Source organism: Galeopterus variegatus, unplaced genomic scaffold (assembly GCF_000696425.1).
Source record: "Galeopterus variegatus unplaced genomic scaffold, G_variegatus-3.0.2 Scaffold1364, whole genome shotgun sequence".
NCBI lineage: Eukaryota > Metazoa > Chordata > Mammalia > Dermoptera > Cynocephalidae > Galeopterus > Galeopterus variegatus.
The window spans coordinates 528739-553844 of record NW_007727475.1 but is presented as its reverse complement, the minus strand read 5'-3'; the positions used below and the strand labels follow the sequence as shown (position 1 = coordinate 553844).

Here is a 25106-nt window from a genome sequence, read left to right as displayed (position 1 = left end):
TAGAACTAGCTATCCTACTGCTGGGAATATATCCAAAGGAATGGAAATCATCAAGTCGAAGGTATACTTGTTTCCCAATGTTCATTGCAGCACTCTTCACAATAGCCAAGAGCTGGAATCAACCCAAATGTCCATCATTGGATGAGTGGATATGGAAAATGTGGTATATCTACACAATGGAATATTACTCAGCTATAAAAACGAATGAAATACTGCCATTTGCAACAACATGGATGGACCTTGAGAGAATAATATTGAGTGAAACGAGTCAGGCAGAGAAAAAGAAATACCACATGTTCTCACTCATTGGTGGGAGCTAAAAAAATAAACAAATTAATTCACCCACATACACACAAAAAAAACCGGGGGAGGGGGGAAGAAGATATAACAACTATATATTTTTTTTTTGAAGTTGTTACAGCAAGCAAATGGAAAGGACATTCTTCGGGGGGGGGAGAGGGAGGAGGGAGGGAGGTGTCGGTAATGGGCCATAATAATCATATACATTGTATATTGACAAAATAAAAATTTAACGGAAAAAAAAAAAGAATTAAAATGGAGAAAGTAGCCACAAAGGGGAAGATTGATATATTTTACTACACTACAACTAAAATATTCTGTATGTCAAAAAAAAAAAAAAAAACCAGAAATAGTGATCTTTAAAGGCAATAAACTAGGAAAAATATTGGCTATATACGTGGAACAGGATTGATATCTTAACATGTAGAGACCCAGGGAAGAGTTGATGTTGCAATCTTGAGTCCTGATTCCTCAGGGCAGCATGTTGGAAAACCAGGGAAGGTTTCTATGCTGCTGTCTTGAGCAGAATTCCTTCTTTTCAGGAAACCTCAATCTTTGCTCTCAAGGCCTTCAACTGACTGGATGAGGCCCACCCGCATTATGGAAGGTAATCTGCTTCATTCAAAGTCTACTGATTTAAATTTTAATCATATCTAAAAAGTGCATTCACAGTAACACCTAGACTGTTGTTTGATCAAACAACTGGGAACCATGGCCTTGCCAAGTTGACACATAAAATTAATCATCATGAGAGGGACGGGTGAAATTCACAGCAAGAACAGCAAATGCACAACACACACGTGCCGCTTCTCCTACCTGGAGCCAGCACGACTTCACTCAATAGCCAAGTCCCCTCCCGCAGTGAACTCCACACAGCTCAGCTCCAGGAAGCCAGGCTCCGTGGGAATATGAGTTGAAATCTAGTAGTCTTCCATGGACTACCAGGTATTCCAGCACCATTACCATGAACATTTGATGTGGCAACCACCAATGTGCAGCTCCAGTCTCCTCTGATTTTAAAGATTCTCTGGATTTTAGAAAATCCAGATAAACTAAAAGAAAGAAAATCACCTTCTCCCAATTAACATATTTCTGAGCAAAAAGATGAAGCTTGATAATAAACTACATTTATAATTCTCTAGGAAAGAAATGAGCACTACCTCATTAAAACCTCTTTATACTAACATCATTATAGCCAGTGCTTGGCAGATCACTGTCCCTCTTCACCTGCAAGTTTTCAGCCCTGCACTGGCCTAAAGTTTTAATCATAACCATTTAAAGCTTTACATTGGGTACAATTATACTTTTCAATAAGACAGGCGAGCTTTCTGTATTACTAAATTACACATTCAGGATAGTCGAAAATATTCTGATTTTTAACAAAACCGCTGCCTATTATCTGTTACATGGCCAAATATGTGGTACTAGCAATTTCGGCTGCAATTCACCTAATTCTATCAATCACAAAATACTCTTAAAGGCAAAAACCCAACTTTGCAACTGAAAACATATATACTCCAAGTGAGAGAAAGACCTGCCACTTTTATACTCAGGGCTAACTTTGAATCAGGTTCCGAGGAGCTCTGGAGACAGAGCATTCATTATTTGTCCTAATTAACTATTTAGAGGTCTATTTCTGTGATCGCCAGCTCTGTAAGTTTCCATACTCCTAGTCTGGCCTGTAACAACCACTCATAACTTTGGTCCATGGCCCTGGTTCTTTCACTGGCTGACTGAGCAAGTTAAACTCTGAGTTTCAATTTCCTTATGTTTATTGAAATACAGGGGCCTGGACTGGCAACCCTAGAATTCTGAGTCTCTGCTAATCAGAAATTTTGTACAGTCCCCTAGCACATTTTATATGCTCAGATTTAACAAAAGCACACTCTTATGTACTGCTTAACATGTGCTAAACATTTTGTATATGTATTGACTCATTTAATTCTCATGAAAATCATCTTAAGTAGAAGACTGTGTTTTCCAAAAATGATCACGGCAATATCGCTGGTCCCCCGTGTTCTTCAGAACCTTGCCATCCCTCATCCAGAGAGCGGTCTCTTCCCCTCCCCTTAATAATAGAATATGCCTTTAATATGGTAGAAGAGACATGAAAGGACTTTCAAGAATGGGTCATAAAAGGCAATGCCTGGTTTTTCCTCTCTTTGGATGCTCACCTTGGAACCCAGGCCACACGGCGAGGCCACACAAAGCTGTTCCCAACAGTACCCAGCAGTACCCAGCTAAGATCTTAGCTGATAGGCAGCATCGACCACCAGTCATGGGAGTGAACAACCCTCCAGACAATTCCAGCCTCCAGCATTCAAGTCATCCCAGCTGATGCCAAGTGGAGCACTGCCAACCTATCCCTGCCGTGCCCTGCCCTTCAAACTGAAGACTGATGGCTAAAATGAATGGTGTCATGTTGTTAAGCCACTAAGTTTTGTGGTGGCTTGTTATGCAGTAATAGATAACTAGAACAGGTAGTATTTTATCTTCCTTTTACACTTGAGGAAACCGAGGTGAAGAGAAACCACAGGCTGGACTCTCAAACACTCTGCTCTACCTCCACTTATAAATAATTATGGAAGGAATTATTAGTCATTGATGCCTACTTGTATTTATTCCTTGTGATATTTCACAGTGTATCTCATCTCACCAAATTATTTAATATATATTTTATATATTTTGCATAATCTTTATATAGTTTTATTTTCCCCCAAGAAATCATGTTACCAAAGGCTGAAGTGATTCATAACATTTTAGGAAAAGAAAAAAAGCCCTATATCAGAAAAAAAATTTGTTTCTTGGCCTCTTCTATTTATACTTAACAAAAATATAAGAAATAAAAATTTTACTGCTGGGAGAAGCAATTTCTAAGGAGCCTGATTCAATGAATTTATACCATATCTATAAAACTGCTTCTGAGTAGTAATGTATTAATTAAGACTGAAAATAAGAGTACTGCCAGTGAAGAAAAGAGTTATAATGAAAGAAAATAGGTGTGGTATCTAGATTACGCACTTCGTATTTTAAAGTTTACAGCATAATTGGATACTTTGAAGCAAGATCAATGATTGGGTGAAAAGTCTTATTTAAACAATACCTGAGTTGCAATGCATGAGAAATGTTTCATTTCACAACTGGTTAAAAATTACTTAATCATTAAAATACCACTAGTTGATATAGTAATTGTGCAAAATCAAGAGCTTAATAAATCATTCTAGTTACTAATAGCCTTGAAAATACTCAGATCCTTTCCCAGAGAGAACTTGCTTTCACTGCATGGCTGCAATGATATGCAAACTTCCCCAGGACTAAATGAACACAACTGCTGAAAGCTTTTTGTAGAATTAAACAAAACTTTTAAAATATCAAATCATGGGCCATTATTGGTGTCTTTTATGTATGTTTATTACATTTTGTAGCTTTCTAAATTTCTGTATTTTTTTCCAAATTCCAGAAACTGACATTTTCTTCATGTCCCAAAAGATGAACAGCCATCAGTGGCTTGAACACCCAACAAAGACAGCTGGCAGCTCGACCAGGAGCCAAAGCAGAAATGAGGGTTGAGTTTTGTTGTATTCTAGTTAGAATAAAGGCATGCTTTCCTCTAGAGGGAAAAACCCAGTCAAGACAACTGGCAGGGTGCTGTTTTTCTTGGCTCCACACCTAAACACACTAAGTCCCCTGAGGATAGGGGTCCTGTCTGGTTAATCCTAGCCCAGGCCTGGCATTTGATGTTTGCCTAATAGAAAAGCATTCATATGAACCAAGCTCTGTTTCAGATGTTGGGACTCCGGGCATAAGGTTTGGAGACTCGCCTTGACCACTGGGAGCAGTGCAGTGAGAGCGTGGAGGGGCTGGCCATCGCTGGACACCTGATCACACTGACAGTGAGAAGCAGTGGCACTGAGTGCTGTGTGCCCTTGTCCAGCCCAGGCCTTCTTGGGCACAGCCCTCCCCTCAGCCATCTGCTGTGCATGGTTAGAGACTGAGAAATGGAATTGCAGCCCAAAAAAGGGGGTGGGGAATCAACTCTGGGCTGTCTGGGATCTTTGCTCCCCCACCCCCAGCACTCTCTCCAGCATGTGAATACAAAAATCTTGAAGAGGATGCCCTGCGTGCTTGCCCAGGGCCCTCCTGTACTCACTCCACACCTGCTCTCTGCTCCCTGCCCTGGGTTTCCTGGATGCCTAAGCCAGCTCTCCTACTATGCACATTTGTTTCTGATCTTTCAGACTTCCAGGGACATTGCAATAATGCCGTGAACTCTGATATTGGAGATGATTGAACCTGGTTTGGATAACTCTGAAGACCATCATATGAGAAGGTCCAAGCCTTTGAGGGTCACCTCTCCCAGTGACCTACCCTGTGGGAGAGGCAGGGCTCATGGGGGTTCCCTGTCAAGGGGACACTGAGGTCCACTTACTGCAGCTAAAAGCAGTCAAGGCCCACCTTGGAAAGCTGGGCCACCTTGCCTGGCCTCATCAGCAAATTGATGGCAAAGAGCAGTAAGCAAAACTGCCCACTCAGATGAAGCACTGAGGGGGCCTCGCTTGGCAGAGTTAACAGTCCATTAAGGAGCAGAAAGGGATTGTCTCAGGTGGAGTGACCATGACACTGTGGAGCACAGAGTAGACCCCACCATGGAACATGAAGAAGAGAGAACTGGCCTCATATGCAAGCCTCAGATGCCCATCAGAGACAGAAAACTAACTTTGCAGCCATGTCTTTGATGCGGGGGGCTGTCCTGTGTACTGCAGGAAGTTTAGCGGCATCCTTAGCCTTGACTGGATGCCAGGAGCCAGAGCCAGCTTCATGGACAGGTGACCAGAGCAGTCACACAAGGCTTCATACTCAGATGGACTCTGAATGGCCTTCTTGAAAATTCTTAATAATCTTATTTTTGAGCTTGTGTTTTGTAAGGGAAATTCAATGGGACAATAGAACCTGCACCTCTGCAGAGGAGATGCACACATTCTGTCATTTCTTGCCACCCTACTTGCATCTACGTATAGTCTTGGCAATGACCCACAAACACAGAATTCCAGTGGGCATGTGATGCATGTGAGTTCAGTGAGACCTGAAGCCTCCAAGTGAGGACCAGGTAAGTGTGTGACATCCACAACTGAGAGGGTGAGGGCACTTTCCATTAGAATCATGACTGGCTTAGGCCACAGAAAGAAGATAATTACATTCTAAGAAACATGAACAACCAAAGGACCCTGTCATATTCTGTTTTGCTCTTATTACTTCCCTGTATCAGCCAACCACTTGCGCTGAAAACAATGACATAAAAGGAGAGGGAGAGGAAGGATAGCCCATAGATCGTTTTCCTTTCAGTCCTTCCTGACTCATCAGTAAGCTGAAGGTAGAGCATGGCAGTAGAACACGTGCAAATAAAGAAGTGAAATAGGAAGCGTTCAGTAAGTTTTGTGCAGCATTTCTACTGTTCTGGTAAGAAAAACATACGCGTGTACCCACAAATTGTGCAATTTCGTTGATTCAGCATATGAGTTATATTCACATGGTATTAAGGTGAATGATAAAATTCATGTTAATAATATAAAATTGTAATTTTTATTTACTTTGTAAAACATGAAATAGTAAATTTAAAACACCATTAAAAGGAGAGAGACCAACAGAAGAAAAAAAAAGCTTCATATTTTAGTACCTTTAATGACATTTTGTTATGCTTTTTGAACAAGGGCCCCACGTTTTCATTTTGCACTTGACCCTATAAATTGTGTAGTTAGCTCTGCCAGTAGCATCCCTCAGCCTTGACAAGTAAAAACGTCTCCAGACAAGGCCAGATGTCTCTTGGAGGAGGGGGAAGGGGACAAAATTACCTCTGGTTGGGAACCACTGCCCCAGACAGTGTGAACTGGGTGAAGACTGACACAGTCTCAGAAGTGCTGTGGATGCCAGCTATTTTAAATTCTGTAGGCTCTGTAGGATCCAAGTACTGAGATAAGATGCTAAGACTTAAGATCACTTCCTGAATGACTGGTGCTTCCCAGCTGTTTCCACTTCAGGACAATGTAAGACTAGGGAAAGATGAAACTTTAAGTATTCAGGTACTTAAAAAGGTTGTGGAAAATTTGAATTAAAAGATAGTACAAATACTTCCATTAACTTTTTGAAGACCTCTCATGTCTTTCTTTTGTAAAAAGAAAAACGGGCAGTTATGAAAGCGATGTCTACGTAATAGAAACTGAAGGTGGTTTCTCAAGCAAATCAATTTTAAGAAAAAACATATATTTAAAATAACAACAGAAAAACTAATTCCCTTAAACTCTCCCTGCACCCATATACCCCTTGGAAACTGTTCATGTACTTCCAGGGGCACAAATAGTTCATTTCAGACATCAACTGTGGCTTCAGGGCATGTTGTTCTAGGGGATGCAGTGAAATATAGCAACTCCCAAAGGCCAACACCCAACGAAGTCACAACCTCAGCTAGCTCAGTAGTAGCAGTGGGCTCAATAAAAGGGCTCATAAAAAATGCTTAAGGACAGGACATCCAAGTTGGAAAAACGGAAGGCAAATCATTCCTGTTTGCAGATGACACTATTTCACATATAGAAAAACCTAAAGACTCTGTCAAAAAACTTCTGATAGACCTGATAAATGAATTCAGTAAAGTTGCAGGATATAAAATCAACATACAAAAATCAGTAGCATTTCTACACACCTACAATGAACTAGCAGAAAAAGAAATCAAGAAACTATCCTATTTACAACAGCAACAAAAAATAAAATAAAATACTTTGGAATACATTTAACCAAGGAGGTGAAAGATTTCTACAGAGAAAACTATAAAAGATAAAAGAAATTAAAGAAGACACACAAAAAAATGGAAAGACATCACATGCTCATGGATTGGTAGAATCAATATCATCAAAATGACCATACTACCCAAAGCAATCTACAGATTCAATGCAATCCCCATCATACTACCAATGACATACTTCAAAGAAACAGAAAAAACAATTTAAAAATTTGAGCATGTGATGAAACAGCAAGAAACCCCAAATAACTAAAGCAATCCTGAGCAAAAAGAACAAAGTTGGGGGTATCACACTCCCTAACTTCAAAATATACTACAAAGCAATAGTAATTGAACAGCAGGGCACTGGCACAAAAACAGACACGTAGACCAATGGAGCAGCATAGAGAATTCAGAACTAAACCCACATACCTACAGCCAACTGAATTTTGACAAAGAAGCCAAGAACATACATTCAGAAAAGGACAGTCCTCAATAAATGGTGCTGGGAAAACTGGAGATCCATAAACCGAAGAATAAAACTAAACCCCTATCTCTCACCATATAACAAAATCAACTCAAAATGGATTAAAGACTTAAATATAAGACCCAAAACTATAAAACTTCTAGAAGAAAACATAGAGGAAACACTTCAGGACATAGGGCTGGGCAAAGACTTTGTGAGTAATACTTCAGAAGCACAGGAATAAAAGCAAAAATTAACCAATGGGGTTATATAAAACTAAAAAGTTTTTGCACAGCAATCAACAGAGCAAAAAGACAATGTGCAGAATAGGAGAGAGTGTTTGCAAACTATGCATCTGACAAGGGATTAATATCTAGAATATACAAAGAACTCAAATGACTCAATAGTAAAAAAAATAAAATAAAATAATAATCTGATTTTTAAATGGGCAAAGGAACTGAATAGACATTTTACAAAAGAAGACATATAAAGGGCCAACAGGCATATAAATGCTCAACATCACTAAATGGTCAACATCGCTAATCACCAGAGAAGTGCAAATCAAAACCACAATGAAATATCACCTCACCCCACTTAGAGTGGCTATTATCAAAAACACAGAAAATAACAAATGCTGGCAAGATGTGTAGAAAGGGGAACTCTTGTACATCATTCGGGGGACTGTAAATCAGTACAGCCATTATGGAAAACAGTATGAAGATTTCTAAAACAACTAAAGATAGAACGAGCTACTATATGATCCAGCAATCCCACTGCTGGGTATACGTCCAAAGGAATGTAAATCATCACGTCAAAGGGACACCTGCACTCCCGTGTTTATCACAGCTCTATTCACAATAGGCAAGAGTTGGAACCAACCTAAATGTCCTTCCACAGATGAACGGATAAGGAAAATGTGGTATATACACAATGGAATACTACTCAGCTGTACAAAAGATTGAACTTCTGCCATTTGCAGCAACATGGATGAGCTTGGAGAAAATTATGTTAACTGAAATAAGCCAAACACAGAGAGAGGAATACCATATGTTCTCACTCATAAGAGGAAGCTAAAAAAAAAAAGTTGATATCACAGAAGTAAAGAATAGAATAGTGGTTACTAGAGGTTGGTGGGGGAAAAGGGAACGGGATGGGGAGAGGGTGGTCAGTGGATACAAATTAGAGAGAGAGGAAGAATGGGATCTAGGAAGCTATAGCAATATAGGGAGACTACAGTTAACAACAAAAAACTGTGAGTCTTTGAATAGTTAGTCAAGATGACGTTGAATGTTCCTAATACAAAGAAGTGACAAATGTTTGAGATGATGGATATAGGCACCCTGATATGATCACTGCACATCTGTGAATATACCCAGTTATCATATCGTACTCCACAAATATATACAATTATCATGGGTCAATTAAGCAAAATAAATTAAAAAGAGAGAAATAAAAAAATGCCTAAGGATATTGCAGGATTATTTTCTTATAGATTCATGCAAGTTGAACCTATAATTAAGGTGGGTTTTTTTGTCTTTTTCGTGACCGGTAAGGGGATCGCAACCCTTGGTGTGGTGTCATCCACACCGCGCTCAGCCAGTGAGTGCACCGGTCATTCCTATATAGGATCCGAACCCGCAGCGGGAGCGTCGCTGCGCTCCCAGAGCCGCACTCTCCCGAGTGTGCCACAGGGCCGGCCCTATAATTAAGGTTTTAAAAGTTAAATACAAATTATCACTCAAATTTACATGTATGTATAATCTATTAAGCACATTTGACAAATTTCTGTCTAAATCATTATTGCGGTCTATATATAAAAGAGACTGTTACTACACTTCTACACATAATTGGGTAAACTGAGCTTCAGAAAGATGAAATAACTTTTCCTAAATCAAATGGCAGGTAAATATAAAAACCTTGTATTAAAGCCAAGTTTCTGATTCTAAGCCAAGTAATGATTTCCTATTCTATGTTGCCCTTTGCATACTTTGCATATTGGCTTTGAATTACATTTTTTTTAAGATATGAGAAAATATTTTATATATGTATTTTACATTTTTTGATATAATAAATCACCTTTTATATTAGTATAACAAATATTTAGGCAATTCAATTCTAAGATTCTCAAAACAAAATGAGACACAGCATATTAAATATTTATTGTCACACTCATGCATCATATAAACTCTCTAAATAATAAATATACTCTTTATTTTACCGTATATAAACTGCTTCTAAGTTAAGTCACATAACATATAAGGCTTGAGACTAAGGGAAACCGATTTCTTGGTATACTTACTTTAATTCTTTCCTTCTGTGTTTGAAATTTGCAATAATGTCCTTCTGAAATGCGGAACTGAGACCGCTGTCCCTATTTCTCCGTTTGACCCAGATTATAGTCTGAAAGAACACTAAACACTGCTTAGAAAATCGTACCACCTGGAGGAATCCCTGAGCATGTAAAGTGTGGGTTCTGCCTTATTCCTTTTTCAACTATGAATCCTTATCCATCTAAGAACCGTGCCTGCAAGAAACAGCCAGCAAGAAAGACAATGTCCCTAAGGTCCTCAGTGAAAATCTGTGGTTGACGTCCTTCTGGATGGCTTTGTGCCCCTGCTTTCTGCCCCTGTATTGGAGGACTGTGCTAACGTGGCTTTATCCCCTAGCCTAACCAGAGTAGGGACCCATCTGCCTGAGGACGTACAGACTCTCCTGTTAATTGATGTGCATGATTCTGGTTGTCTGAATGCTACAGTCATTGAATGATTAAGGTTTCACCAAGAAGAAAGGTGGTGAGACTGCTCTCAGTATCAAAAGAGTGACAATTTTACAGTGCTCCTCAAACCAAGCAGGGTCTGTGTGCAAAGGCCCCAGATGGGCAGCAGAGTTAGAATCATCTCTTGATTTTTACTTTAATGGGAAGACTATGAGGTAAAGAGAAAGATGACCATTTGTTCGTTCATTTATTCAACATGACCGAGCACTTGTATGTGCCAAGAGAAGACAGACAAGGAGCAGGGGCGTAAAGGATCAGACAAGCTGCGTGCCTGTTGTGCTTACCCTTCAACACAACTACACAATCAATTGCCCGGGGAGCTTTTAAAAATACTTATTCTTAGGCATGCCACTAGAGATTTCTATCTTACCAGCCTTTTGGGGCCAGAGTTTTCCAGGTGATTTTAATGTGCAGCCAGCACTAAGAACCCCTGAGCCACAGCGCAGGTAGTAATGAGGCAAGCTGGAACTGGCACTAAGAAGATCAAAATCCTGACTCTTTTGAGGTGTATGTGTATGCTAATTTTCTTTAGGTTTTCCTTCAGTATTTCATAGTCCATCCCAGCTATGCTTAGAGAAACTAAGGAAAAGACCTGTCCACCCACACTCGAGGCAACTCTATAAAGGGAGCCTGTCACACCCTCCTCCTGTTCTGGGGGAGGCTGCGGTCATGAAAGGGAGATGACCTCCAGCAGAAGATGAACTTCAGGGGCCAGAGTCAGAGTCCAGATCAAATGCATCTGCTCCCTTCAGAGGGTCTCCTCTCAGGTCTTCAATATATTCCTTCTTGAGGGCATCTTAATTGTCATTTAAAGGCATTAGAGACCATTTCTTTATAAGGTGCATTTATGTGCCCAAAAGGACATGACAAAAAGGACTCACTTTCCTCCATCGTAGTCCCTCTCTCCCCATCCCACACTCCAGCACCCACAAATGGGCCCGTTTGCATGGCCCAGTGGTGCTGAGGACTGCGGGTGGAAGAGGGTTTCTCTGCCCCAGCAAGGCTTTATCCATCCCCTTGGCAGGCTTCCCAGGAGGTATCAGACGTAGGGCAAAATAGTCGCATCCTTCTCTTCATCCCCCTTTCCTCTTTGCCCTTCAATCACAGAACTCAAGCCCTTCGGTGTACTTTATATTAAGGTGCAGGGCCCACTCCCTAGCAGATTGTATCATTCACAGAAGCTGGGCAGTGAATGTTTGTTGAATAAATAAATGAAATTATACAAAGTGTTTTATTTCCCACCCCAGCCATCCATTTATGGCCTTACCTGATAACCTTAGTTCCATTCCCACCAAGGCAATTATTTTCTCTTCCCCCAGGCCAGGGGCATGTGACTTTCATTGAGAGATTTGTCTCTGTCTAAGGTGGATGGAGGGGTGGCTATCCTTTTTTTTTTTTTTTTTTTTTTTTTTTGAGTTTCACTCTAATGGCCAACAGCTGCACTTGGCTAGCACTGCTTTAAAGGGTGTCCTTCTTAACATAAATTATTTGTAGAGTAAAATAACTGTTATTTATTGACTTGCATACCAGGGCCTGATCATGTGGTGAAATAGTCTATTCAGAAGCCTGAGTCAGACTGAAATTAAGGCTCCAGGGAACTTCATTCTAAATTCCCTGCTTAGGGGTGATTAAAATCTCATCTGTGGTTCTGCAATAAACACATAATTTCATTTTTCATTCCTACAAAAATGTAAAATTAGAATGGAAAGGCAGAAATAAGTGCACAAGAATGTTAGAAATAAATTCCTTGGAGATAAAAATTAACAATTTCTGTCAGACAACACAATATGTGGATTCCATCAAGGCCTCCTGTCTAAATAACAAACAGACCCAACATGCTTAACCAGAACAGAGATATCACATTCACAGTTGGAGCGTATTTCTTGAGTACCATAAGCACTACTTTTTTCAGTTTGAAAAAAAAAAATACAACTGTTTTAAGGGAATGAGAGAAGTCATTTCACTTTTGTCTGATCATGTCAGCAAATAGATCTGCTGTGACTATTTGAAATATTGAACAGCATTTCAATCATGTTAAAGAAAAGCAGGTCAACTTTAGCACTTACTTTTATAAAGTTGTTCCTTGCTTAAAAAGTGCATGTGATGTATCTGGCACACAGTAGGTCTTCTGCAAATGTAAGCTCCCTTGCTTTTTCATCTCCTCTGCCCAATAAGTCTTTATTGAGATACCAGACCTCTAAGGATATGGAGTATGATCATTTAGAACATGATGGGAAATGAAGCACTAGAGTCACATTAACTTACTCAAAGTCACACAGCAAGTCAATGCTTTTGAAAGAAAACTCCCACTCCTCCCCTAATTCCTAGATAGTGGCTATGTGGTTGATTCACCAACAGAGTTTGTGCCTTTCTCCCTAAGAGCTCTTATATAGGACCAAATATAACATTCAAATAATAGTATATAAGAATGTATGTGTGGCTGTGAAAGAAGAAAAAAGAAAAAAAAACGTAGTGAATATGAAACAATACCTCAAAATACAAAATTACCCTAACTAAATAGTTAAGTATTAAAAACATGATGCATTATGCCATCACCAGAAAATCATCATTCACGGCCGCCGGGTGTTCTTACACATTCACCCTCGTCCCTAACCTTATTTAGCTTTTAAATTTAGACAAGATCAGAATTATTCAGATCAGCAAGCTGGCCATCTGCTTTCAAGCATGCAGCTGCTAGCCTTTAAACAGCAACTTTCCGTGATTCATAACTTATTCATCCCAGGACGCACTCAGACATCTGCTTTATCATCAGTTCAGCTTGTCATAGCATTTTGTTCTAAAGTTTCATAACCTCTACCCAGGTAACATAGTGATCCAGCATCAGTCTTCTTCTACAGAAAGAGTCAACTGTATAGTTCCCCAAGACAGACGGTCCAATCTTGAAATCAGATATGTGCATATGTGTATAAAATACGCATTTTTAGTCATTCCCCTTTAAAACAACAACGTCAGTAATAGCTTCCATTTAGCCTTCCATGGGCCAGGCACTTTGTCTTTATCTTCACTACCACTCTGAAGAATAGATACTATGATTTTCATTTTACAAATGAGCAAATCACAGGATTGGATAATTTACCCAATGCCACTAAGTGTGGGAAATGGAAGAAGAGAGTTGTTTGAATCCAGACCTATCTGTCCCCAAATCCAAGCTCCTGTAACAACCACCTTTGCATCATATTTGAATTTCTATGGAATAACAGAAATATTCTCATCAGTGTCATAGCGAAAGAGAGACTACAGTTGGCCCAATACCATTTACTCCTAACCCAAGAAAGCTCTTGCATATGGCACTTAATATAAGTGACTTCAAAACTATAAAGAGCTATGTGAATTTATTGGATCTTTTTATTCACCTGGATGACCCTTGGCAATCCTGGCTGTCCATTCTTTTACTGTACATCACTGACAGCTGCAGCTTGGAGTAGATGAAGAATGCAGAATGTGTGCAATGACAGAGTCCATTTCTCTTTGGTCTGGGAGAAGAGAATCTCCTGTACTCTAACTTAGAAGAAGAGGTGCTTAATACAAAGAAGATTCTCTCTAAAGGAGACCAGTTTTACCAAATGCACATTTATTTTTGTATCTAACTCTAGTGTGCAAATTGTTTGTTACTTCCTTTTTATTTAATAACAACGTTGCATATAGGAAATAAGTGGACCCAATTTCAAATCTTGGCTCTGCAACCTAAAATTGGTCAGGCATTCTGAGGCTCACTTTTATCATTTGAAAAAAATGATGGAAATAGTGACACCATTCTCAGTATATCTTTTTAAAAAATGATATGCAGAAGACAACTAAGTAGCATGAAAAGATAATAACGGTACAATTGTGTAAACAATCACATCAAAAAATAACATGCACATCAGGATAACATTTTTGTTTATCAGAAAGGGGGGAGATATATTTATAGAGACAAAGGCTGGGAAGTTATATATAAGATATTAACAGTGGTTACTGCTGGATGATATTGTGGGTGATTTTTATTCTCTTTCTTTTGATTAGCTATGCTTTCTTAAATTTCTAAAACTATAACAACAAAACTTCAAATAATGAAATATAATTTAATTTTAAGTGATAATAGGAAATTAGAAAACAGAGTAATTATAGAATAAAGACATCTAGGCAGTCAGTAGCCAATTTAAACCACCTTTAAAACTCTGTGCATTTGACCAAAAAGTAAGACCCAACCAGAAACCCACATTGAATGTAATGATAAAGGTAGTTTAAAAGTAAAGGATGGAAAATAATTTACAGTCATTTCTCATTATTCCCGATTGTTATGTTCTATAAAGACTATAAATATGGACAAATTTGTTCTTAGGGAAAATGCAAGGTTAAGTTCTTGTGAGCCTCTGTCACAACATTTTTGTCAACTGAGCAATATATAACCTTGTTTTATGTGTGTTTCTGTTTAAAGACTCCTTATTTAATATGCTGTTGATTCATTAACATTGAACTCACAGCCAACAGAACTATAACTTATTCCTGAGTGGAGCTTATTGAACACATGTATTTTCTCTTCCAAAAAATTGAAGAGGAGGGAACATTTCTCACCTCATTTATGAGGCTAGCTTTACACTGATCCCCAAACCAGGCAAATACGGTGCAGGTAAAGCAAACTACAGACCAATATTCCTCATGAACACTACCATAAGAATTCTCAACAAAATATTGGCAAATTGAATCCTTCAGTATACATAAAAAATAGCACGAGAAGCCAAGTGAGTGTCATCTCAGAAATGTACGACTGGTTCAACATTTGAAAATTAGTCAATATAATCCACCATATTAACAGTCTGAAGAACAAAAAGCATATGATCATCGTTAGAAGCAGAAAAAACATTTGACAATACTCAACATCTATTGATGTTAAAAACTAGCAAACTAGGAAAAGAAGGGAACTTCTTCAACCTAATAAAGAGTACCTACAAAAAAAAAAAAAGCTATGGCTAATATCATACTTAATGAGTGCTTTTCTCTAAGATTGTAAACAAGGCAAGAATATCCACTCTTACTACTTTTATTTAATATTGTACTAGAAGTCCTAGTTCATGCTCAAAGGCCTAAATTGGAAAAGAAAAAATAAATGGCCCCTATTTACAGACAAAATGATTGACTACATAAAAAATCCTAAAGAATCTACAGAATAGCTTCTGCAACTATTAAGAACATCAAGCAAGATATGAAACAAGGTCAACATGCAAAAATCAACTGTATATCTATACCAGAAATGAATGTTTGGAAGCCAAATTGCTTTTAAATAATATTTACAGTAGCTCTTCCCAAAAGAAACACTTGGGTATACACATAACAAAGTATACACAAGATCTCTATGCTGAAAATTACAAAATACTGATTAAAGAAATCAAAGAAGCCATAAATAAATGAAAAGCCATGTCATGTTCATGGACTGGAGATTCAACATAGTTAAGATATTCATTCTCCTTAAACTGATCCATAGATTTCAGGCGATTTCAATCAAAATCTAAGCAGAATTTTATGTAGATGTAGGCAAGCTGATTTTAAAATTTATATAGAAAGGCAAGGAACTACAGTAGCCAAAACAATTTTCAAAAAGAAGAGCAAAGTTGGAGGACTCATACTACTTGATTTTAAGACTTCCTACAAAGCTACAGTAATTAAGACAGTGTGGTCTTCATGGAAGGACAGGCATATAAATAAATGAAACAGAATAAAGAATGTAAAAATAGACACACACAAATACAGTCAATTTTTAACAAGTTGCAAAAGCAATTCATTGGAGAAATACATTCATATATTAAAAAATGAACTTGACCTATAATTCACACCATATCCAAAAATCAACTCAAAATGGATTATAGGTCTAAATGTAAAATTATAAAATCTTTAGAGAAAAGCATGGGAGAAAAAGCTTCACAACCTTGAGTTAGGCAAAAATTTCTTAGATATGACATCAAATGTATACTCTATAAAAGAAAAAAAAGATAAATTAGACTGCATCAAAATCAAAATCCTTTACTATGAAGAAATGTAATGTTAAAAATGAAAAGTCAAGCAACCAACTGAAAGTATTTGCAAATCACATATCTGACAACAGAATTCTCAAAACTCAACAATACAAAAATAAACATCCTCCTAAAAAAAAATGGCCAAATGATTTGAACAGAAACTTCATCAAAGAAGATATACATATAGCAAATAAGCTTCTGGAAAAAAAAATCAAAATCACTAGTCATGAGGGAAACACAAAGCCACAGTGAACATACCATTATACAGTTGGCCCTTGGAATCCACAGGGGATTGGTTGTAGGACCTCCTGCAGATACCAAAATCCTTGCACACTCAAGTCTCTCATGTAAAATAGTGTAGTACTTGCATATAACCTTCATGACAAGGATGAAGAGCAACTGGGACTCTCATACATTGCCGGCGTAATGCAAAATGGTACAGTCCCTTCTGGAGAGTGATTAAGACCCAGCAGTCTCACGTCTGCATACTTACCCTAGACAAATGAAAACCTAGGTTCATGCACACACGTATAGGAATGTTTAACACAGTTTTACTCATAATCACCGAAAATTGGAAACAACCTAAACATCCTTCAGTAGAGGAAGGAGTAAACAACTCTGGGTACATCCATGCAATGAAATACTACTCAATAAAAAGCAATGAAGTTTTGATACACACAACACATTATGCTGAGTGAAAAAAGCTAGTCTCAAAAGGTTACATACTGAATGCTACAGTCTGAATGTTTATATCTTCCCCCAAATTCATATGTCGAAATCCTAACCCCAAAGGTGATGGTGGTAGGAGGTGGGGCACTTGGAAGGTGATTAGATCATGGGGGTAGAGCCTTCATGAAAGGGATTAGTGCCCTTATAAAAGAGGCATGGGAGAGATCCCTCACCTTTCTACTATGTGAGGTTCAAGTGAGAAGACAGCTATCTGTGAGGAAGCCGGCCCTCCCCAGACACCGAAGCTCCCAGCACATTGACCTTGGACTTAGAGCCTCCAGAACTCTGTGAAATACATTTCTGTTATTTATAAGCCACCTGGTCTATGGTACTTTGCTGTAGCAGTACCAACAAACTAAGACACTGTCTGATTCCAATTATATGACATTCTGGAAAAGGCAAATCCATAGGAATAGAAAACAGACCAGTGGTCAGCAGGGCTTAGGAGTGGAGGGAAAGGTTTAACTACAAAGGCGTAGCATAAGAAAAGTTTTTGGTGCAATGGAACTGTTGTGTGGTCATTACAAGAATCTATACATGTGTTAAAACTCAGATGTGTACACCAAAATTCAATTATACTGTATGTAAATTTTAAAAAATAATAAATAAATAAAAGTAAAAACAAAAATAGAGAGACGATGCTAACAAGAGAATTTATTGGGTTGGCAGATTGTAAACCTTACAGTTAAGAAAGCCTGCTATATAATTTATCAGTCTCTCAGAAATAGGGAAGAGGTTTATATAAATGAATAAAGGCTATAGCTACCTTGAAATAAATATTTTCTTAAATATCTTTGATAGCTCTCTCTAAAAATATTGGTGCTAAATGTTCTTCAGACTAAGCTTAGAAGTGGAGGGGCTGGCTGTCTAGTTGCTCTAAATTACACCATTTTTATTCCCCCATGAAATGCTTATTGTCATACTTTGCCTAATTTATGTGCAAGAGAAGAAAGATTTTTTTGTTCACAGTGCATCTGAAATGAAAGCAATCCAAACAAGTCAAGTATATGTTAGGCCTATCCACAGGAAAGGTGCATTAATCCCTGAATTATGTACTAGTCACTGGGGGAAGTAGAGAATGGTCCAAGGATAAGGAAACTTCTGTCTTCGCTTTCCACTTTCCACCCTATTCCTTATTAGCTCTTCCTCAAGGGAAGAGTTACTAATTTGATTATTCAGAGTCTGGAATTCTTTGGGTGTAACCATGGCACTGAAAAAACATTTGAATTTGTGAGCATACACTCTTTCTCTTCCTGGAATTAGGCCAAGAAATATCCTGCCATTCCCTTATGTACTTTTTCACCCCCAATACAAATGACCAATGGTGTTTCTTCTTTCTTCCATTTTTCCTCCGTCTATAAATTGGTAAGAATTCCTTGATATTTCCCCACAAAACCAACAGCACCATATAAGAAGCTTAGATGTCTCTTCCCAGAACTATGTTTTTTCATCCCAAATGGAAAGTTTTGCTGTAGTCGCATACTAAATAACATGGGTCAGCTCAGTATTGTGAGTGGGAACAAAAATACTTCTCCATGTTGGTTTTGTCACCCTCTTTCCTCTGGCCTAGTGGTATGCTGCTAAATCTTCTCTCATTGCTCTAGAAAATGTTCACCTTTGATCTGAGGTGATTGGAGGAGGAGGAATAAAGAGATTCAGGAAAAGGAAGCAAGGGGCCTCATTTTGACCTTTAGTCTAAGTCATGTGCCCCAGATTAGGTAAACCTATATCTGGGTGTATATGGTACTTACAGAGAAATTGATGTATTTATACTTTATTCCTCATTTTACTGTTGACAGTTTTGTATAACTCCCTTAGAGGGAAGAGAAATGAGTGATAGGCTTCAGATCACTAAATAGTAGTCATGACCCTTTATTTTTAAGGGGTTTAAAAATTGGTGTGCACAAAATTAAAACCCTTCTAAATTACAAAGTCTATTAATAATATAAGAAAGGAAAAGTGTATAATTGAATTGTCTGCCCTATGCAAACTGAGAAACCACCCAAAGATTCTGCCCAACTTAAGCCCTATTCCTTACAATCCATAGACTGAGAGAAGAAAATGTGAGGATATTTTATATTGTATGATGAGTGAATAAAAAGCTATATAAAGCTATATAAAGTCCTATTCCAACTCTCCCTCATTCCATTGTACTTCCAGACTTAAACTTGTTTTATGAATCTCTGACTTTTCACCTTTGCCTTTAAGGCAAGCAAAGAGGCAGCAGAACCATTCAATGACAGACCAGTAAGCTGAGACAAGTTCAGAACTATAACTCAGGGTTCTTGCTTCCCTTCACTTAAATTCAAAAAGCTACAACATGTTTGGAAGGGCACAGTACCCACTGACCCAATTTTATGAATAGCTCATTGTTAATTTATTGTTATATTCATCTTGGCTTATCTAACACCCTTTTGTTAATTTCGGAGTGATCTTAGCACATGCCCCTATTTCTTCCTTTCCTGAGTACTGCGGCAGCTTGGAGGAAAGGGGTGGAACAGTATTTTCCTAAACTAGTACAAAACATCTGGATTCCCAGATCATAGAAATTTAGAAGAGCTAGAAATGAGGTTGTAACGCTTAAAAGCTGATAAAGATCAAAGACAATTTATTATTCTGGTTTTTATTAAGAATAATATCACTGTATGTATTAGAAAGCATACGATCCATAGATGAGAAGGTAAGTTGACATAATATTTTTAGCACCCTGTTTTTATTGCTGCAAGATTCTTTAGATTTTTCAAGAAATCCTCAAAATTAAAGAAATGAACCAAAAGAAAAAAAAAAGATTTTCCCACAGGTTTCTGTACCTATCCCATCCAGGTCACTTTATGCCATCTCTGACAGTTATGAGTAACTTCTACTTTCCCCACAGAGAAAAACACTAATACAAAACCTGAAAGTAAAGTGGAAAAAGTGAAGTCCTGTCCAAACTGTGGGTGGCTTAAACCAACTAAGTCCACTCCAGAAATCCCCCATTGCTCAATACATCATCCTTCACCCATGATCATGCTTTTAGAAAATGCCTAGTTAACATCACTCAAACAACCCTAACTCTAGGCAATACTACCCCAGCCCCCACCTTGAAAGTGGAAAGACATGCCGTGTCTCTTGCTACCTCTTACCTTGAACCAAAAAGTAGCTACCTCTGGAGCTGGTAAGACACTTTGTTAGGAAGAAAGACTCTGAGTTATCAGGAAAAGAGACATAATCTGAGGTCAGAAAACTCCAGCTGAGACTGGCAAGACAACATGGCATCAGCCTCTCTGGGGTAGTAAATAGATATGATATTCCTCACCTCACAGGGCAATTTGAAGATCAAATGAGACAGCATGAAAGTGCTTTGTAGGGTGTTAAGTGGTTTATAAATGAAAGAAAGAACTGTTGTTTTCCAGCCTCACTGATCCTGTGTTGATTGGATGTCCTTCACCATACAGAACAATTTCTCCCTTGAGTAATTTGGGATGGGTATCAGAAGGGCTTCTTGGCATTCCTCTAAGGCATTCCTCTGAGTCACCGCCCGTGGTAAGCTCGGAGTGGTCAGAAACAAATTCCTGTCTCCCCAGCTAAACAGCCTGAGGGGAAAGAGCAGGGGGCTGACTTCGGCTTCTCAAGTTTTGCTAGTTGAATTTGTTGAAGCCCAATTCTTCCCTTTTAAAACTGCGTTGTACCTTTCCTCTCCAGCTATCTGAGGCCCTTGACCACAGCAAAGTCAAATCAACCTTTCAAGTTAAAGACAAGTAACAAAGCTGAGGAGTTCTAGACCCCTCTTCTCTTTCTCACTCTCTGTTTTCCCCAGTAGTCTTTAATGAAAACAGGGCCTAAAATCAGTGAGAGACAGAGAGAGAGAAGACTTTATATCTACCCCTAGAGACAGCCTGCTGCGTTAACAATGACTACGCTTTCCCAGCTAACTCAGCCTGACCTCACCGATACGAACCCCAGGTCCTTGTTCCAGCGGGGCGCGCTCAAATGCACTCGCACGCACACGACGGTAAGCTGGTCAACCGCAGACAGATCTGACTCTTCACAACTTGTAGCCATGCATAGCAGCAAAGGGACCCAGGTCCTTCACCGCCTGCTCTATAAAGAAACTGCAAGCCAGTGGCGCCGCAGCAGCTGCCTCTGTGCTGCAGCCTCCAGCCAGTGTCAGGTCTCATTCTTTAAGGAGTATAGCTCCTCCACCCTTCGTCCCACTCCCCTTTGCTTCTCCCACTTCACCTCCTTCTCCTCAGGACGCCCTGAGGAACCCGGTCACTTTGCCACTTCTGAGGAAGAGGAAGTGGCAGTGAAGGAGATTCCTACCGAAGAAGCCCGAAGCCCTCTCACTACTCCGCCCCGCCTTTCCACCCTCCCGTTGGTGCAGGTGCCCGTGCTGCTGGCCAAAGTCCCAGTCTTCAAGGTGCCTGAGCTCAGTGACGTGTGCAGGGGCCAGGCGGGAAGAGGAGCGGCGGGATGAGGGCGAGGAAGGGCTGGAGGTTGTTAGAGGACAGATGGGGCGGGACTGGGGAGAGGGGCGAAGGCGATGCACTGAGACACTCTCCCGCCCCTGATGCACAGACAGTAACTCTGAAACGCGCAGACGGGCCATAAGGGCCTTTTCCCCCTGTCCTCTCCCGTCTCTACCCCGCTCCCCACCTGGACACATGGTGAAAAAGCAAGGTGCGAGTGTACCTGGAGCGAACACCATGACTTCCTCCAGCCGCTACGCCCCTAGGTTAAGAGAGAAAGACAGGCAGGCCAGGACTTGGCGGGGTCCGGGGCGGGTGGGCGCGCAGGGCGCGGGCGGGCCGGTCAGCACCTCGGACAGCTCCCCGCTGCGCGCGCGAGCCCCGGGCCGCAGCTCCAGCCGCCGCGGCGCGCGCTGCCTCCACAATGCACTGCTGTGCCCGCGGCCACCGCGGCGGCGGGAGGAGGAGACCAGATCCTGCTCAGTTCATCCCTCATTCCTGTGCCAGCTCAGCTACACTGCTGTTTAGGGAGCAAAGCGCTTCTACCGCTTCCACCGGAGGAGAAAGGAAGGAAGAGGAAGAGAGAGAAAGGTAATTGCCCGGCCTCCCGGCAGGGGGACAGCTAATTGCTTTTAATTACCTGCTGTCGCTCGCCCCCGTGGATATTGGACTGACATTTAAAGACGGGTTTGTCCTTTTTTTTTTTTTTTTTTTTTTTTTTTTTTTTTTTTTTTTTTTTTTTTTTTTTTTTTTTTTTTTTTTTTTTTTTTTTTTTTTTTCTCGCTTTTAAGTCGAACAGCTTTACTCTTTAGGCCGACTCTGAGTTCTCTGAGTTGGGGTGTCTCTGATCGGAGGGGTGAGGCCGTCAAGTTAATCGATCCATGGGGTCTGTGACTCCTCTCTTGCCCAAGTCCCAGTCCTCTGCTAACGTCAGGAAGAGAGCGGGAGGGAAGGACAGAATGGCCGTGGAGAGCGTGAAGAGGGCGCCGCTATCAGGCCTCGCTCCCAGAGAGCAAATACGGTGCTTGATGCCCCTAAGCTTGAAGGTCCTCAAGGTCACTTTGCAGAAAGCAGAGCTGGCCAGAGCAGAGGAAAGAGACCTCAGTGAGGAAAGTGTCCTCTGCACACAGACTCACACACCTACTACAAGGGTCAGCCAACAGAATGCCCTTCAAGTGTGAGAACAGCCCTGGGACCAATCAAGAAACATCAGTTTCCCGTGCCCTCACCTAATGCCCCTCAAACCCTGTGTACACCCACTTCAAACGTAAATATACTAGGACATGACCCACGCTCACTTCATGCTCCTGATCCATTGCTCATTTTAAAGTGTCTATTCCCCAAGTAACGCTTGTGCAGTGTGCACAGCCCATAGCAGATGTCCTCCAGTTTGAAACGGGTAGGTTAGGTTACAACCCCAGAACTAAATCCACACAGGATCCTCCAGGCTCAAAGGAGATGTCAGTTGCTTTGGGCTCTATTCCCTATTTTGGCAGCTGAATAGGGTTTTCCAAGAACAAAGGTTATCAGGATCATTTGCAGTGTTTGTGAGGTTTCTTCACTTCCACCTCTCCCTGGAAAATACAGGGAAAATATAGTATTTCTTAATAATTTGGTTAGTGTCCATAAGTTCTGCACTCTTTGGGCAAATACAAAGCATTCAAATAGTCTTGTTGGCACTGGTTTTGTTCAAGCCATCTGATAGATTGAAAATGCAAATAGTTTTACAGCTTTTGAACTACAGTTTGCATGGAGGCATATGAATAGCCATAACATAAGACAATCAGTACTGCTCTTAGCATCTGGCTCAACACAGGCTTGAACAGATAGGGCCTGCCTCAGCAGCAATGAGCTAATGGGCAGAATGAAGTTTGTGCATGACAGGATGGAGTCCTCTCACTTCCCCAAGTTACACCAAAAGCCAGAGACCAAATATGCTTCACTCTGTCTTCTCTGCTTCATCACTGGGGGAAGTGTGAAACGCTGCTTGAAATAAGCTTTAAATGAAAGGCCGCACTCTTTCAACACAAAGTCCTCTCTTTTACTACTCAATTTTAAATGGTCTTTATTCCTTTATTCTCCTAATGCATAAACAATTACCCATGATTAAACTCAAGAAAAAGCAATATGATTTAGGACAGGAAAAAGACGTGGGAACCAGTCAGACCCAGATCCAGGTATAACATCTCCTCCATTTACTATCTGTGTGACCTTGGATAAGTTTTTGAAACCTGTCGCACCCACAAAGGACTAAAGAATCTTGAAGGCTTGTTGTATTAATGGATTAATTAAGAAAGAGCACAGCTTCCATTAAATTCATTCCCAGAAATCATTGACACCCTAGGAGTAGGTGACACCCTATAAGAAAGCAAACAAAATGTGTTAGATCAGTGTTTCATGTACATATGAATCCCACTGGGACCTAGTTAAAGTACAGATTATGATTCAGTAGACTAGGCCGGGTTCTGAGATTCTGCATTACTAACAAGCTCCTAGGTAATGTCTATGCTGCAGATGCTGTTCATCCATAGACTATACCTTGAATAGCATGTATTGGATGTATCGGCATTTTAAAAAGAAAAAAAAATGCTCATTTCTCTCCAAATCTCAGAGCTTATCTTTTTACGTGTTAAGCAAGGAAGGAACCCAGATGGATTCCCACAGACTGCCAAGCTAGACAGTGGCCAAGATGTACTAGGAAGAGAAAATGCCTGAAAATGGTCTCAGAGGCTATTTGATTAGCCTCCTGTTGCAATAGGAAGTAATATGATACTATAGAAACCAGCACAACAGGTCAAAGACAGAAGAAAAACTGTCTTCTCATTTCCATTCTCAACTCTTCTCTGCCCTTCTTCCTCCCATAATCTCTTCATTTTCTCTCCTCAACACAACTGCTACACAGCCAGAGAACGGTGTATTTCCAGTCCAGTTTTTGTCTGTATGTATTTTAGTCAGAGCAATTAATTTTATTTCCCAATGAAACCAAGGTACTTCAATGATTTCTTTATTTTACAGTTTATTTTAGTTATTTCACCAGTAAATTTTACATTCAACAATATTATCTCCAATTTTTACTATTAGTGGAGTTCTTATTTTGTTGGTTTTATTTAAATACCGTAATAATACTACTAGATTTTCTTATACCTTTACATCTTAATATGAAGGACCAATTTAATAACAGTATGCCTGATGGAAAAGTGAAATTTCCCCTTTATTCTCTTATAATAAGAACAATATTCTTTGATAGACCATTTATCCAGTTTTACCCCACACCTGAGGCTTAAGTTCTTAATATTATTTCATTTTGCCTCTGTTTAAACACCTCCATTCATGGTGGCTCACTCTGTTCAAAGAGTCCATTGCATTTGAAGATAGCCATCTATCAGTGAGGCAGCTACCCACTCCCCAGTCTGACTTTTAGCATGGTCATTTGCAGTCAATGACTGGAATAGTCATAGAAGCAACATAATAAACAAGTTGGACTAGATGCCCCAACTTACTTGCTCTGGTGCTGAGCTTAACAAATGGGTACTCCTACTCCTGGCAGAAGGTGCTGGATAAACTAGAAGGTACAGGTGGGAAAAGTCACCTAACAGAACCAATG

General features: G+C 39.8%; 1 protein-coding gene across 2 annotated transcripts in view; it reads right to left on the bottom strand.

Moving 5' to 3' along the window:
* The window catches only part of LOC103593540 (chromosome unknown open reading frame, human C18orf42), an 80583-nt gene that overhangs the window by 29262 nt on the left and 26215 nt on the right, over nt 1–25106 (bottom strand). The window contains exon 1 of one of the 2 annotated variants that reach the window (XM_008576544.1): nt 21726–21783. The exons of the other annotated variant lie outside the window; for it this stretch is intronic. Within the exon in view, the coding sequence (XP_008574766.1) occupies nt 21726–21741 (16 nt within the window). The 5' untranslated portion in view covers nt 21742–21783. Of the gene's footprint in view, nt 1–21725; nt 21784–25106 lie in introns of those variants that run through there. 2 annotated transcript variants of the gene reach the window in all.